At 36.9% G+C, this 13,688-nt stretch overlaps 1 protein-coding gene across 1 annotated transcript; it reads right to left on the bottom strand.

Annotated features, from left to right (window-relative positions):
- Positions 1 to 11,626: 11,626 nt before the first annotated feature.
- Positions 11,627 to 13,687, bottom strand: LOC105962063 (small ribosomal subunit protein eS8-like). Its single transcript, XM_088822211.1, has 5 exons — positions 13,558 to 13,687; positions 13,359 to 13,431; positions 12,678 to 13,005; positions 11,912 to 12,086; positions 11,627 to 11,670 (listed from the first exon to the last, which is right to left on the bottom strand). The coding sequence occupies exons 1-5, from the start codon at positions 13,559 to 13,561 to the stop codon at positions 11,633 to 11,635; spliced, it is 618 nt and encodes a 205-aa protein (XP_088678337.1). The 5' UTR covers positions 13,562 to 13,687; the 3' UTR covers positions 11,627 to 11,632.
- Between the last annotated feature and the right edge of the window lies 1 nt (position 13,688).

Here is a 13,688-nt window from a genome sequence, read left to right as displayed (position 1 = left end):
GTTATTTAACTGTCGGAGACAGTAATCTAACTGTTAATTGACTTTTTTTTTTTCTTAAAAAAAATTATTTTAATTAATATTACTGCATTGGATGTTAAATTAATGTCTCCAACAGTAATTTAACTGTCTTAGACAATAATATTAATAATATTACTGTTCGGAAAAATAATATTCATAAAATTACTTTTCAAACAGTAATATTACTGTCTGAGACAGTAATTTAGTAGCCAAGACAGTAATATTAATTAAAATATTTTTTTTCTAAGAAAAACAATTCAAAAAAAAAAAAAGTCAACGCCGGAGACCGGCGGTCAACGGTGGTTGACCTGCCGGAAAAAAAAAAATTCAGGAAAAAAAAAAAGTTTCAAAAAAAAAAAAAAAAAAAAAGTCAATGCCGGAATCTGGCCGGAAAAAAAAACATTTCTGAAAAAAATTATTTTCTGAAAAAAAAAACGTTTTGGGGTTAATGTGATATATTTGTTTAAATTCGGGGTCAATGTGTAATATTAAGAAAGTTAGAGTATAATGGGTGGAATTGATAAGAATTATATTATGAGGTAATTGCAAATACCACCCCTGTGTAATCTCTAATTGTCAAATACCCCCCTGTGGAAAAAAAACTCACTAACTCCCCCCTATGTTAACAAAGTCAAGGCATTCGGACCCCTGGAGGCAAATCGTGTATGTCACTCGCGGAATGTGCGATTTTTTATTCTATTTTGAGGGTGAAATGACATAAATACCCCTTTATAAGAGGAAAAAAAACCAGATTGATTTAATTATAAATAATCTAAAGTTATAGGACTAAATTGTAATTATCAAAATTGTTAAAACAAACATAAAGAATACAGGGAAAAAAAAAGAATAAAAAAAAATCCGAAGGAATTCATCGTCTTCTTCCCCAAATTTCTTCTTCCACCGCCTCCCCTTTCCTTCCACCAACCGCCTCCTCCACTCTTCTCGTCGGTGATACCGTCCGTAGCAGAGGTTATTCCCTCTTCGCCTTCATGAGTATCTCATCCTCCATCGCCAATTTCTCTTTGTCGCCGCAAAGTTCTTGAAGAACCCCACCCCTCTGGCATTCGTCGATAATGAGGATTTTCAGCCCTTGCGTCCTTCAACCACGGTTTTCTAGCGAGAACGACGAATGCGGGCAAGTTTTTCCGACGAGATCTAAGGGCGCGGGCTAATCCAAAGTAGGTTCGACGGGGCAGGCTTTTCGGCCAAATCTTCCGACGAATTCTAAAGGTGGGGGTTTCGTTCGAAGTAGATTCGAGAGGGGCCAGTGTTTTCCGGGCAAATTGAACGGAAACACTTTGATTCCGGCGAGTTGTGAGGCATTAATATTGAAAAATATTAAGAATCAACGAAGATAAATGTCTTCTTGATGATTTAAATGAAAGAATTATAGATTTGCCGCCGAGATCTCTCCGCCACCAGAACATAGATTCGCCGCCGCAGGTTGAGATTGTGGTGGTGGTGTAGCAGGGCAGCAGCAGGTTGAGCAGATGGAGAAGATGGTTGTGGTGGTGGGCAGAGAAGAAGAACTTTTTTTTTTCTTTTTTTTTTAATGATTATTGTTATTTAATATAAAATGTAACAAAAAATTACAAAGCATATAAAAATACTATAAAAAAAAGAATATAAGAATTTTTAATATTACAATATATATTTAATTCTTGTTTAATTTTAATTTTAATTTTTAAGAATTAAAAATAAATACATAATATTTATAAAATTAAAGTGATTTTAAAATTTAGGTATTACACTTTACTAATTGGTAAAAAACCCCTAAGGGTATCTTTGTCTATTCACAGTTAGTCAAAGCGTAAAATAAAAAAGGGTGCAGTGTGCTTCGAAAACGTTAACACAGGGGGGAGTTAGTGAGTTTTTTTATTACAGGGGGGTATTTGACAATTAGAGATTACACAGGGGTGGTATTTGCAATAAGCTCATTATATTATTGAGGGTATTTTAGACTAAAGACATGGGAATGGGCTTAATTGAGATACTGCTTTTTTTTTTTGTGGACCAAAATGCATTTAAGTCCCATGTGATGGGCCTTTTTGCCATTTGCCATTATTTAATTGCATATTTTAATTCTGTGATTGTGCATTTAATTTGTCATGCGTGTTTAGGTGTAAAACAGAACCTATGTGCGAAAATACTTCGTGATTATTCAGATGATGAAAATGAAAAAAAAGATGATAACGGGGAACATACACTGGTTGTCTACAGTCCTCCGTCCTCCATGGTAAGTACAATGCGCATACTGATAAACTGATTTAATATGTTTTCTATAGCATGCATATATGGTTTTGCTGTACACGATATACTTAGATATTGTACATGATATACGTTTTCATTATGACAGATATACGTTTATATTGTAAAACATATACTTGTTAACAGTGTACGTGTTCACTGTAAAACTATACGTGTTCTTTGTAAAACACATACGTATGTGTTATAAATCATATAAATTTGCTTTGTTAAACAGAATCTATGTGCGGAAATACTTCATGAAGGCGGAGATGATGAAAATGAAGAAGATGACCATAACGGGGAACAGAAAAATGAGGACGAGGGAGATAGACAGGCACTTGTTGTCTACACTCCGTCCTCCATGGTTAAGAGGATCAGACAGAGAGGTGACCGCGTGGTGAAGAGAAAGGAGCTTGATTTTGTCACTCCGGGATCCACTACACCGGCACCCAAAAGGCAACGGAGAGAACGTCGACGTGGACGGGGACGTGGTAGGGGGCGCGTTAGTCCTTTATCAGTTGAAATTGCAGATGTCATGGATGATTCACTTTCACCGTATAAAGGGCAACTCAGTTACACAGGGCGGGTTGAGATTCAAGATCGAGAAAGAGCGGTCATTGATGAATTTATTATGCGAGGTGACTTTAAGGAAATCATTTGGTCAGAAAACTTCGTAGGCGTCGCTGGGTCCGAAATTGTACCACTACTATTCGGTAAGTGGGTTTCGAGTTTCGCAATCGATTCCTACTTATATTTGTTATGCAATCTAGCCTCAGATAGCTTTGCGGAACATTTGGTTGGTATGGTTCCTTCACATGTCCAGGTAAAACTTGTTTTGCTCTCATTGTGTACGTTTCGGTAACTAGTACAAATACAATTATATAACATGTGTAATTTAATATGCGTAGGCAAGTATTTTGTCGCGAATAAAGAGAGAAGGGTTGGATTTGTCGATGCTCACTGACGAGGAGTTTGATCAGTTTCTGGCACGGGTAAACGAATTTGCTCCATCCAACAGATTTTTCATGGAACTTTTGTCAGTCGACTTTAGCGAGACTAGGTACATTCTCTTTCCGATTTGCGATGGCACCCATTGGTATATGAATGTTTTGGACACGAGAGATAGATCTTTACATTTAATGAACTCGATCACGAATGTCGCATACACATCCGTTGCTGATACAATTGTAAGTCCTTATTCATTTACATTCACTCACACGTGTTTCTTATAAATTAGAGTTAACAATTCTATGTTTTTGGATGTAGGCTTTGTTTTACAAGAGGTTTTTCTACAGAACCATGCAGCTGGATTTGCCTCCAAACACAGTCGAAGATGTTATACCCTCGCGCCAACAGGTGGGTACTAGTGATTGCGGAGAATATTTGTGTTTGAATGCTTACTGCTTTGCTAGAGATGATGAAAGTGTTTGGGCGGATGCGGAAAATTGCTCCATGACAAAGTGGCGCGATGTAATAGCATATGCATTATTGACGAGAAGTGCACAGTAGTGTATACACATTGGGTTGTTGTTGTTTAACGGGATTTTTTTTGTATTTTGCAACACATGTGGTATTTTTTAGAACTGGTGGTTTTTTTTTTTTTTTGTAAGGACATGTTTTTTGTAAATAGGTACTATAGAATCAACTCTGATAAGTTATATGAATATAAAACTTTGTGCACATTAAACCCTTACATACGATGTATGTGTGTCTGATTCATATACGATTTGATTATTTCTCATATACAATTGACGTGTAGGATTTTAAAAATGTTTTTTTGTACAGGCCGATATAACATTCTTCCTGTAAAACATATTGTTCACACGCGGCAATGGGATATACTGTACTCCAAGTTTATCTGATGTGTGTAGTATTTTGACAAACTATGATACCCAAATTGTGATTTATATCATCAAATTTATTCATAAGACACAAATGATTGTATAAGTTACACAGAAAAATTCGAAATTATTAAAACCATATCTGGCCGATGTTACATGCGGGTAAAACATACTAGTAAAACAATACTAACAGTACATATATTGAGCGGACATTTCGTACTCCTTGTATATCAAAGGTGGGTTTCTGGTATAAATATTAATTATTTATCTTGAATCATTTTTACTTAAAAAAATTCTACGCCCAAATAATTTGCACGTATTGATTTATGGGCAAGTAGGCCGCTTAAAAAATCTTGTTTTCATCGAAGCAGATATAAATTAATACTTTCACAACTTTTTGTTAACATACTAATTAAACGCGAATATACTCTACCACTCGTATTTTTGATGTGTGCATATTTTTTCATAGTATAGCACTCAAATTATGATTTATATTAAATAGACATAATATACTCCGTTTATATCAAAGATGAGTTTCTATTATAAATATTAATTATGTTTCTTAAATAATATTGATGTAAATATGAAGGGGGAGATTTGTAACAGCCTTTGTATATCGCTTGATTTATTTAATTGCGTATTTTAATTTCCGTGATTGCGCATTTAATTTGTAATGCGTGTTTAGGTGTTTAGATAACTTATAATTAGGGTCATTAGAATTTTTTAACGCATTTGGTCGAAGATCGAAAACGAATGAGTCAAGAACCGACCCAAACCGGTCCATGAAAGGTGGTGAGTTGAACCAAGTTTGAACCATGTAGCCTTGAATCCATTTTATTTTGTAAGTAAATGAAAATGGGAGGAAAAAATGGGTGCAACAAACAATATTTTAAAAATTGACGTGTGTATAATATAATAATAAAAAGGCCTTGAAAGGGGTGAAAATGTAATTATCCCAATATGCGAGGGCTGATTTTATAATTACAGGAAAATGAAAGGAAATAATGGGTGTTGCAAGCAGTATTTTAAACTGAAATGATTTGTGCAGGCACAATTTAATCGTGGAGGCACTTTTTTTACCATTCTTGAAAAATTGTGTGTGAAAAGTAATATCGTGTCAATCTTATAGTGGTTTCTGTTGATAACATTCACCACCATCTATTTATATAACTAGTGCATCAACAACTTATACTCAATATTAGTGAGTCATTGCACTTGGCACCGAATTGGCTCATATTGACAAACATGGAATTATATTATTTTTTCCAAGACCGATATAAAAATGCCTGAGGGCCGCTTGGAGGTTAATGGGTAGTTTAATTAAATAAAAAACAACTAAATTTGGAAGTTGAATGACGTGGTATATTTCATGCAACGGTGACGTATATATTGGTTATTGTAATCGTATATATCTAGACCTACGGGACGTATTGATCAAGAACAGGTGTGGTTTTCCCGTATCGGCCACAACGTAATGTTGGAGTTTGCCCACTTAATCTAAACCCATTACGTTACATGGCTCACATTATGTGTGAAAAGTAACAAATTGTGTGTGACAAGTAATATGGTGTCAATCGTATGGTGATTTATGTTGATAATATTCACCACCATCTACTAATATCACCAGTGCATCCACAATTATACTCAATATTAGTGAGTCATTGCACTTGGCACGAGATTGACTCATATTGACACACGGGGAATTATAATATTTTTTCCAAGACCGATATAACAAAATATTATCAGAAAATCACATAATGTGATTATCAGAAAATATTAGGGCTGATTTTATAATTAAGGAAAATTGGAAGGAAATAATGGGTACAACAAAGCAATATTTTACAAAGTGTGTGGATAATATAATAACAAAAAGGGCTTTCAAGGGGTGGAAATGTAATTATTTAAAATGTGAGGGCTTATTTTATAATTACAGGAAAATGAGAGGAAAGGTGTATAAAAAAAATTCAGCCCATCAATTATTTAAATTCTATCCCAACTTTTTAGGCCATTTCATTTAAGGGGCCTTAAGATATAGGTCCCTAGTGACAAAACTTATTTGAACTAAATGACAAGTTAAACTAAACATTTGCTTCACATCATTTATAAATTTCATTCCAAAAATGCCCTCCTATACAAAAAATTAAATATGCACAAAGTAATATTTAAATTGCATTTATTATTTTTTATTTTATATTTTACATTTTCATTTTTTTTACGTAGTACACTTTTTTTTTTTTCATATTTGTTCACTATTATAAAAACGTTATTTTTTCTGTATAAATATTGAAAATTATGAAAATAATTTTTTTAATGTTTTTCGACTCTAGTATCCATAGATACCCATAGAAATCCGTAGAAGTCCGTACTCATAGAAATCCATAGTAGTCCGTAGTCATCCATAGTATTCTTAGTTACAGACTTTGAAAACCCTAGCCTCTATTTGAACCCTAGCCGCCACCGCACAAAAATTCATAGTAGTCTATAGTAACTCACAGTCATCTCCATGCCACCGTCGCCAACACCATAACCACCCCCTCCGTTATTGCCATAACCACCCCCTCCATCACTGCCATAACCCCCTGCGTTATTGCCATAACCACCCCCTCCATCTCTGCCATAACCCCCTCCGTTATTGCCATAACCACCCCCACCATAACCCACCACGACTCATATATTTGGAATCATCTCTTCCCAAAAACGATGCGCTTCCGCTACGCACTCCATCGCCGCTCCAGATCCACCACCGCCACCATAGATCCGACGCGCTACCGCTACCCACTCGTCGCCGCATTCAGATCCACCGTCACCATAGATTCACCGCAGCCGCCACCTTAAGATTCACTGTAGCCCACTCCACCGCCGCATTCTCGTCCGCCACAGCCGCCTTCTCGTCCGCCGCCGCTGCTGCCCGTGTTTGCTTCTCCAAGCATACGCCAGAATTGATTTGTGAGCCCAAATAAAAAATTAGTCCCGATGAATATGGAGATCGGGATAGAGAGAGAGAGAGAGAGAGAGAGAGAGAGAGAGAGAGAGAGAGAGAGAGAGAGAGAGAGAGAGAGAGAGAGAGAGAGAGAGAGAGAGAGAGAGAGAGAGAGAAGAGAGAGAGAGAGCAAGGAGACAAAAAACAGAGAGAAAGAAAGAGGCGTGCTGAGAAAAAGAGAAAAAGGAAAAAGAGAAAAAAGAAAAACAGAGAGAGAAAGAGGCGAGAGAGGGATAAAGAGAAAGAAAAAGTGAAGAACATATAGAAATAAATTTATTAAAAAAACGTGAGTGAATTTGTAGATTAAAAAATTTAGGGTATAAGGGCAGTTTAGGGATAAAAAAATAATTAAGGATGTATGTCATATATTATTTCAAATTAAGGATTTAATTAAAATGTTGGATTTGAACTTGTCATTTAGTTCAAATTAAGTTTCATTTGAGGGACTCCTAGCATATTACCCCTTCATTTAATGTTCGGCCCAACAGATTCATTTTATGGTTGAGCCGAATATTAAATGCGTTGAAAATATACCAATCGGAGTATTTTTTCTCATAAATACCAATTACTGAAAAACGTTTTATGTTGAGTCTCTATACGTTTTTTCTTTGTCTGCACTCCCTACTTTTAAATTTCACTTACACTTCACTCCCTACCCCATCTGAAATGTCTGGAATACCCTTCTCTTTAATACCAAATTACACCCGCCCATTTTATTCCTCTACAGAACGCGTCTTTTGTAAACACGGTTTTTTTGATATGTTTTTGTCAAACGATAAGTCTATTTATGAATACGTTTTTCGTGAACATGTGCCGAACAAAAACGTTTTCCAGATACGAAAGTCGATTCGAATTTGAATAAACCCAATGTTGTGAATACCCGCGAAGAAAAATTAGCTGACGACGAGAAAAAAAGAAAAGAGAAAAAAGGAAGAAGAAGCTATACGAAAATACTCCAGAGTCATCTTCAACCTCGAAGCACATAAAATACGAAAATTAACCTTCTTTGCAGGTTCGGTTCTTGCCCAGAAACATTTTCATGTTTGTTTTGAAAAATTAAGGAAACCCAACTTGAAAAACCGTAAAATTACACAATAAAATTTGTGCTTTTGTTGCTGAGTAAAACACCTTCACAAAAACGTCTTGTTTTTGGTCGAACTGAACGATTTTGAGTAAGTGGATGGGTTTTGTGATTACACATGTTTAGTATGTTGTAAGAGACATGTGCGTTCATACCCAGACCCATTTGGTCAAAAAACTCTGTCTTTTTCGTATTTTCGAGTTTGATTATTAGATTTTTAGCTGTGGTAGTGGACTAAATTACAGGTAATTTGCGTATTCCCATAGAATTTATTTAGTGTTTAGTTACGTACTTATTCGTATATTTTGTGTTGCTTTTTGTATTCCCAAAAATGGGTCCAAAAAAACAGTCGGTTATCAACAAGAGGAAAAGAGAAAATGAGACTCGATGTTCCCCTCGTCATTTCATGAAAACTATGACCACAGTAAAGGCAAATATGGGACCCTTACAACGTGAGGCATTGAGTTCAAATCCATTTGGGCACTATATAGACATGCCCAAATTGGGGCACAGCTTTGCAAAGGTACATAATTTGTTGATGAGATATAGTGTTGATTCCAATGAATTTCAGTTCGGGGATAGAAAAAGTCCGATTGCTGTCCCGTTTGATCCGGTAGAATTTTCTACAACGCTGGGATTATACAATGACGGACAGGCAATTGACATCAATCTGAAAACCGACGCCTCTTGTCCTATTGTTACTAACCTCTTCGATGGAGATCTTAAAAATGCGAACCGAAATCGTATTGCTACTATGCTGGAAGAGTATGCATATAATGATGAAAAAGTGGAAGACTTCATTCGTTTGTAACTGTCTTTTGTTTCCAATCCCTAGCCGAACATGCCTCCATCTTATTTATCATTACATTAATAAAGTGGAGCATATAGGATTGTTTGCATGGGGGATGGCTGTGCATGAGTATTTGGTTAGCCAAATGTCGCTTCACGTTGTTGATTCCGGGCCATATTTCAACGGCTGCACTATTGGACTATTGGTACGTTTGTTGTACTTCATATATACTTAATTTATAGGACAATCCATTGATGAGTTAGAATTGTGCAGGCTTGGGTGCATGAGAGGATACCTTCCTTGGCGATCTAATATCTGTCGACATACGTCCTCGGCTTCTACGGTGGAGGGACAGTACGATTCCCATTGTAAGAGAAGAAGTTCTTGGGCGATCTAATATCTGTCGACATACGTCCTCGGCTTCTACGGTGGAGGGACAGTACGATTCCCATTGCAAGAGAAGAAGTTGAGTCAACATTCAATGCAATAACGAGGTTTCGGGTGAAGAATTTTTATGCATTCCCAGAAGAGGAGAAATTTGGTGGCCGAAATACATTTGCAGTTGGTGATTCGTCGATGGATACCTCTCGTCTTCAGGATAAAGAAAACCAAATTGCATTGTTGAAGAAAACCATCAAAAAATTGAAGCAAAAGATAAAGAAGAAGACATTCGAAAGAAGGAAAAAAGTAACAAAGGTCAAAAGAACAGCAAGAAAAAAGAAAGCCGAGGATAGAGTAGATCGGGAGGAGGTCACTGAAGATCAAGAAGGGGATGTGGTACAAGAAAACCAGGAGGGAGACAGCGAAGAAAAGAAAGAAGAGGAAAAGGGTAACGGTGGAGAAGAAGCGGAGAAAGCGGGGGAGATGGTCACCGAAGATGAAGGGGACGGGGTACAAGAAAACCAGGAGGGGGAAAGAGCAGAGGACGAAGTCAAGAAAGAAGAGGAAAAGTACAACGATGGAGAAGAAAAGGAAAAAGCGGAGGAGATGAATAATCTTGACACCACCACACGTGTAAGTACATTATGCAGTTAATACGTTGTCATTGTGAATCATATACGTCTGTTTTATACAACTTATACGTTTCCTTTGTAAAACAGAACCTATGTGCGGAAATACTCTATGATTATTCAGATGATGAAAATGAAAAAGAAGATGATAACGGGGAACAGACACTGGTTGTCTACAGTCCTCCATGGTAAGCACAATGCTCATACTGCTGATAAACTGATTTAATACGTTTTCATAGCATGCATATATGGTTTTGCTGTACACGATATACTTCGATATTGTACATGATATACGTTTTCATTATGACAGATATACATTTATATTCTAAAACATATACTTGTTCACTGTAAAACTATACGTGTTCTTTGTAAAACACATACGTCTGCGTTATAAATTTGCTTTGTTAAACAGAACCTATGTGCGGAAATACTTCATGAAGGCGAAGATGATGAAAATGATCATAACGGGGAACAGAGGAATGAGGACGATGGAGATAGACAGGCACTTGTTGTCTACACTCCGTCATCCATGATTAAGAGGATCAGACAGAGAGGTGACCGCGTGGTGAAGAGAAAGGAGCTTGATTTTGTCACTCCGAGATCCACCACACCGGCACCCAAAAGGCAACGGAGAGAACGTCGACGTGGACGGGAACATGGTAGGGGGCGCGTTAGTCCTTTATCAGTTGAAATTGCAGATGTCATGGATGATTCACTTACACCGTATAAAGGGCAACTCGGTTACACAGGGCGGGTTGAGATTCAAGATCGGAAAAGAGCAGTCATTGATGAATTTATTAATTTATTATGCGAGGTGACTTGTACGACAAAGATCCCGAGAATCAAAAGGTGGAGGAAGAGAAAAGATATAAAATAAAATATCAACGCAGGCCAAAAGATATACAAGGTAATCTTATTTCCTCTTTTGAAGTACTTATGTTTGAAGATATAAGTACTTCAAAAGATACAAGTACTTCAAAAGAGGAAATAGGATTACCTTGTATATCGTTTGGCCTGCGTTGATATTTTATTTTATATCTTTTCTCTTCCTCTTTTGATTCTCGGGATCCTTGTCGTACAAGTCACCTCGCATAATAAATTCATCAATGACCGCTCTTTTCCGATCTTGAATCTCAACCCGCCTTGTGTAACCGAGTTGCCCTTTATACTGTGAAAGTGAATCGTCCATGACATCTGCAATTTCTCAACTGATAAAGGACTAACGCGTCCCCTACCACGTCCCTGTCCACGTCGATCTCTCCGTTGCGCCGGTGTAGTGGATCCCGGAGTGACAAAATCAAGCTCTTTTCTCTTCACCCCGCGGTCACCTATGTGTCCAATCCTCTTAACCATGGAGAACGTAGACAACAAGTGCCTGTCTATCTCTCTCGTCCTCATTCTTCTCCCCCTCGTCCTCATTCATCTGTTCCCCGTTACCCCGTTATGATCATCTTCTTCATTTTCATCATCTTCGCCTTCATGAAGTATTTCCGCACATAGGTTCAGGTTAACAAAGATCAACCAAACTATTGTTCTGCTCTCTCGAAAGATAAACATAAAATATGAAATTAAGGATTTGGTTCGGAAAACTTCCATAATCAGCACAAGAGCACAAGACAGCAGCTTATGCAGTTGCACCCTTTCCTTTCTTCTTCTAGATTTTCTTCATGTAAAACTCCAACTCCTTCCCGTCCAGAATATAACTATATCCACACCAAAAAAAAAACGCCACATTAGACATGTGATGTCAGCAATATTACAGAGCTAATTGAAGTCGTCGAAAAGAAATCAATATAGTTCCCACAAGCCACAGGGAGATTTCGACCCCATAAAAGAAATTGCAAAAAAATATTACGAAGTGTAATTTATCATAGAATCATAGTTCATTTTTTTATCATTTTTTACTTGTTAAATAAAGAGGAAACCGGAGATGAAAATATATACCCGTCAGCGCGACCGCACTGGCCTGGGCATGGAGAAATGGCAGAGCTAACAAACGACCACTGCAAAATTGTTCCTCAATATGTGTGTTGATTTTACGCTCTTCTTGGCGCTTCTCGATTTTCCTATGCACATGGTTGCTCTTCTTTGCCTCTTCGGTGGCAGCAGCCTCAGCCTCCTGCAGTGAAGTCAAATAAAAAGTTTTAACAAATTAATTTAGAAAAGTCGATAACTAAAAGTTTAACTCATAACAAGGCTATGCAACCTACAAAATTATGGTAACTTCCTAAGCAATTACATGTTGTCTATAGTGAAAACAATTTTCCATAGTCCAAAACAGTATAGTGTTTTCATTAAGGGTGGAAATTGGAACTGAAATTTCCAATTCCGGTATAAAAAAAATTGATTTTGGTGCAATAACTTTCATTCGGAATTCCAACAGTTCCAATTTCCGAATTGGAATACATATTATATCACAATTTCCTATCCAATTTCATTCCAAAACATTCCAATTATTTTCCAAAAATTACACCTACAATATCAGTACCATCATCACCATTTTTTTCGAAAGTACCGATTTCCTATCCAATTCGTTCAATTTTCACGCCTGGTTTTGGTTCATTTTTCAATACAGTCATGTTCAATTTTCCTAGCTAAAACACAAAAACCAAACAACTTTAACAAGACCATTTGTGTCAATAATAATATAGAAGATTAAACACAAGAAAAACAAAAGGCAACCAAAAAAAAAAACTAAAGTTATTATTACCTCTCCTTCCTTCTTGACAGCAGCCTTCTTCTTGCGAGAGATGTCAACTCCATAATGCTGAAGATACCACTGCTTGAAAGGCGCAGCATCAACCTGAATAATAGCACTCTTCACCAAAGTCTTTGTCCTAACCAACTCATTGTTCGATGCATTGTAAACCACATCGAGAATACGGGTCTTCCTGGTCACAGCCTCACTTCCCCAAGAGAAATTTCCAGTATCGAGCCTCAACGCACGCCACTTCACATTACCACCACGCACCCTCACTCTACGCACCGTCTTGTTACTCGACAGCTTCGTGTTCGCTGGCTGTCTTCCGAGCTCGTACCTAACAGAGTACACAAAACAGAATCAACCAATCGAATTCAATTATAAGATATAGGGTTCGAAAAATTACAAATTAGAAACCCTAATTACAATAAGAACAGTAGGTAATAATAAAATTTTGGGCATAACAACAAAAATTAGGGTTTAATGAACCAAATGGATCCGATTTAGGTATATGAAGTAAAAAAAATTAAAGATCTGATTTTTTTCTTCTTTTTTTCAGAAATGTACAACAGATGCAAGCCAATTGAATTAAGCAGAAGACAAATCTGAAAAAATGAACATTTAATTAAATCCGAAAAAATAACTGCACATAGAAAAATTAATTGGAAAAATAAAATAAAATAAAATTACTTTCGCTTCTTCCTCCAGGCTTTCTTCTTTCCTCCAGTTTCACGCCTCTTGTGCATGGAATCCCTAGAAATACCTGCAAAAATACCCAATTTCCGTGATTCATTGTGCAAAAAAAAATCAACACGATAGAGATTCGATTGCGAATAACAGAGTTAACAATGGAGAAATGGCGAAGGGCGGCGGTGGTATATTTATTTACCCATGATTGCCGGCGGAGGATTTCTAAGCTCCGATCAGAGGTGTAAAGACGGCGGTACTGCCAGCAACAGAAAATAAAATGAAATTTCTGAAGGGTTTTTAAACCTTTTTAACACTCGAGCCCAAACCCTA

This window comes from Erythranthe guttata, chromosome 8 (assembly GCF_056151865.1).
Source record: "Erythranthe guttata isolate IM_541 chromosome 8, IM_541, whole genome shotgun sequence".
NCBI lineage: Eukaryota > Viridiplantae > Streptophyta > Magnoliopsida > Lamiales > Phrymaceae > Erythranthe > Erythranthe guttata.
Note: the sequence above shows the minus strand (reverse complement) of the source record. Positions and strands in the feature narration are given on the sequence as shown.